Raw genomic sequence first — 3,933 nt, forward strand, 5'->3', positions numbered from 1 at the left:
GTTTTCTTTCTTTTTTTAAATTATTGGAGTATAGTTGATTTACAATGTTGTGCTAATGTCTACTCTACAGCAAAGTGAATCAGTTATACATATATCCCCTCTTTTTTAGTTATCTTTTCCCATATAGGTTATTACAGAGTATTGAGTAGAGTTCCCTGTGCTATATCCAGTAGGCCCTTATTATCTATTTTATATATAGTAGTGTGTCTGTATCAATACCAAGCTCCCAATTTAAACCCCTGCAGCCTTCTTCCCCTCTGGTAACCATAATTTATTTTCAATATCTGTGGCTCAACTTCTGTTTTGCATAGGCCCTTTGGTATTATTTCTTTGGATTCCACATATAAGCATTATCATATGATATGTCTTTCTCTGACTTGCCTCAGTCAGTGTGTCATAGAGATTATGCCATTGTCTCTGAACTAGTCTGCGGGTTTTGATTCTTGATTTCCTGATGTTGGGTCTCAATCCATCACCCTGAGATGTCTTTTAGCTTGTAAGCCAGGCCACAGCACGTGTGTTTCAAGACACAAAAGTTCCTTGGGTCACTGTGGATAAAAATCTGAAGGTTTTTTTGTGTTGGCTTTTTTTCACTTGGGTTTTTTCATAATAGCTTTCAGAAAAACCCAAATAAACTCTTTTGGCCTACCCAACATAATAGCCTACAAAAGTCTATGTGCTCAGTTCCTAAGTTGTGTCTGAATCTTAGTGACCCCATGGACTGTAGCCCACCAGGCTCAGACTCTGTCCATGGGACTTCCTAGTCAAGAATGCTGGAGTGGGTTGCCATTGCCTTCTCCAACAAGAGTCTATGGGATCCTATAATTAGTTATGAGCCACTCTTTCTTTTTTTAAATTGTTTATTGAATACTTTAAAACTTTTATTTTTAATTTGAGGATAATTGCTTTACAATATCATGTTTGTTTCTGCTATATATGAACATGAATTGGCCATAGGTATATGTATGTTGCCTCTCTCTTGAACCTCCCTCCCACCTGCTAGCCCATCCCACCCCTCTAGGTTATCACAGGGCACTGGATTTGAGCTCCCTGTGTCATATTGTATATTCTCACCGGCTGTGTAATTTTACATACTGTAATATACGTTTCAATGCTGCTACTCTCCATTCGTCCCATTCTCTCCTTCCTCCACTGTGTCCACAAGTCTATTCTTTGTCTGCATCTCCATTGCTGCCCTGCAAACAGGTTCATGAGTACCACATTTCCAGATTCCGTATATATCGATGTGTTAATATACGATATTTGTCTTTCTCTTTCTGACTTACTTCACTCTGTGTAATAGTGGGCCATTCTTTCTGCTGCCCTGTGAACTTGGCGTCTCAGCTACACTGACTTCCACCTGCTCAGTTATCATCATGGTTCACTCTGTATTCTACTTCTTTTTTCTCATATCATCTTTCCAATGTGGAATTCATGGACTACCACCAATCTACCTAACCCTCCTCTGTTTTAATAATCCTATTTATTTTATTCTAATACCGTTATCCCGTCTTCAAGACAACATGACCTGATGTGGCTAAAATAAGCTCCACGAAGAGAATAACGTTCATGTCTTCCCTACTAGGTCCCCAGGGAGTAAGGGTGTGCCTGGCCACCCAGTAGGTTCTCCATTAAGAACACGCTTACATGAGTGGCTTTCTCTACTTCCTCTACAGGCTCTGGGGCTGCTCCATCACCCCTTTCAGTTGTCAGCATCTCGCCTCCGCTCTAGTCAGCAGCCGGAGCCTGGAAACACTGGACTTGGGCCAGAACGCCTGGGGACAGAGTGGCATCGTGGTGCTCCTTAAGGCTTTAAAACAGAACCATGGCTCCTTAAAGACGCTTAGGTTGAAGATGGACAAATCTACCGTGGAAATCCAGAGGCTGTTGAAGGATGTGAAGGAGAACAATCCCAGACTGACCATCGAATGCAATGATGCCAGAACAACCAGATCCTCATGTTGTGACTTCTTTTCCTGAACGCGCTGAGATATTTCTCTTACGTGTCCCCAAAGGGGGTGACCCGATATCTCTAAGACATCTCGTTCATGAAGGCCAGAATGCCACATGTCAATCACTGGATCAGAATGTAGAACTAAACACTGGGTTTTCACTCTCTGGTTTCTGGGAATATCCACACAAGTCACATACCCACTTGATGTTAAAATGTTCTCTCTCACAAGGATAATAAAAGGCAAAGCACTTTGTTTGATGCTGTATTTATTCACACACCCAACAGCTTATTTAGAGTAAACTTCATTTCTGGCATACTTAGTCTAGGAAAAAATACTACAAAGTTCAGAGATGATTATGTGCATTCCTTCTGTTTTTCTTCCCTATGCATGTGTGCTCAGTCGTGTCTGCTCTTTATGACCCCATGGACCTTAGCCCACCAGGCTCCTTTGTCCATGGGATATCCCAGGCAAGAATTCTGGAGTGGGTTGCCATTTCCTCCTCCAGGAAATCTTCCCCACCCAGGGATCAAACGTGCATCTCCTGCATTGGCAGGTGGATTCTTTACCACTGAGCCACCAGGGAAGCCCCCATAGTAACTTTAAGACTTTTGGATACCAGTATTTAGTGGGACATGTCTAGGTAAGGATTTCAAGGGAATAGATGATGGAAGAATTGAGTATGGATAGGAGTGCTCAGGTTATTTGAGGCAAGGCTGATTGAGTCCAAATTCAGCTGCCTTCTTGAGTACAAAGCTCACAGGTAGGATTTACATTTTTATTTTTAATTATTTTTTATTTATTTTAATTGGAGTAAGCCAGAAAGAAAAACACCAATACAGTATACTAACGCATATATGTGGAATTTAGAAGGATTTACATTAAAAAAAAATGATACAAACATAATCAAGGGAAGTTGTGTTGGACACTGTCTGGGTCACACCCTCTGCTGGGTATTTTAAATACATTATGATGGACACTTTGTGGCACTTCATCCCCCTCCCAGCTATCTTGTCATTTTTATCTATTTATAAATAAGGAAACAGTAAGAGGACTCGATGACCCTATATGGCATGGCCTCTGAGAAGCAGGCTGAGTTTTGAAAACAAAGTTCTTACAAATTGGAAAGCCTGTGGCTTGTCTTATAGCTCACTTTGTGCAGAAAATTTTAAAAAGTCTTATGGAGTTTAGGACATTGAAGATTAGTGGTTCTCACTAGGGGACCCAGGGATACTGGGCAATGTTTGTAGGTATTTTTTGTTGTTGTTGTTACAACGAGGGGGCGCTCCTGACATTTAGTGGGTAGATATCTCACCATGCACGGAACAGCCCCACCACAACAAAAAACTACCCTCTCCCCCGAGAATTTCAATAGTGCTGAGATTGAGAGAGCCTACAGTCTAGCCATTCATTGCTATAGAATAAGACAGTGGTCCTCAACTAAGCCTGATTTTGCCATGCCCCCACCCCAATCCGGCAAGGTCTGGAGACTTAAAACATTGTGGGGCAATGCACATCACATCAACATTACCATTTTCATCATCTTAAAGTACACAGTTGAGTGGCATTCTGCCGGGGTCCAGCCCCGGCTGATCTAGGGTATTCGAAGGAGAGATGGCATAGGCGACCTATATATTTAAATATTTATCAAAGATATAAAGAGTAATAGGATGAGGATAGCTCAGTAGGAAAATTCAGTGAAGAAAAGAGGCTGAAATAAGGATAGCTCAGTGAGGAAATTCAGTGGAGAAAAGAGGCTGAATAATTCAGCCAGAAGGTGAGAGAAAGAACGACATGGGGAGACCAAGTTTCAGTGAACAAGGCCCGCACTTTATTTTCCAAAGTAGTTTTTATACCTTAAGTTATGCATAGAGGATAATGGGGGAAGGGGTAGAGTCATGCAGTAAGCCAGGCTTTCTTCCTGCAAACTTATCATATGCAAAAGCTTAGGTGATTTGCATCATCTTCTGGCCTGGAGGCC

General features: G+C 41.7%; 2 protein-coding genes across 2 annotated transcripts in view; one reads left to right on the forward strand and one right to left on the reverse strand.

The window, feature by feature from the left end:
• The window catches only part of LOC104989964 (NACHT, LRR and PYD domains-containing protein 2-like), a 6,965-nt gene extending 4,615 nt beyond the window's left edge, over window positions 1-2,350 (forward strand). The window contains exon 4 of the mRNA XM_010841828.1: window positions 1,677-2,350. Coding sequence (XP_010840130.1) covers window positions 1,677-1,980 — 304 coding nt within the window. The 3' untranslated portion in view covers window positions 1,981-2,350. The remainder of the gene's footprint in view (window positions 1-1,676) is intronic.
• NCR1 (natural cytotoxicity triggering receptor 1) overlaps window positions 1-3,933 on the reverse strand; it is an 18,836-nt gene that overhangs the window by 4,412 nt on the left and 10,491 nt on the right. The window lies entirely within an intron of this gene.

This window comes from Bison bison, unplaced genomic scaffold (genome assembly GCF_000754665.1).
Source record: "Bison bison bison isolate TAMUID 2011002044 unplaced genomic scaffold, Bison_UMD1.0 scf7180017847092, whole genome shotgun sequence".
Taxonomy (NCBI): Eukaryota; Metazoa; Chordata; class Mammalia; order Artiodactyla; family Bovidae; genus Bison; species Bison bison.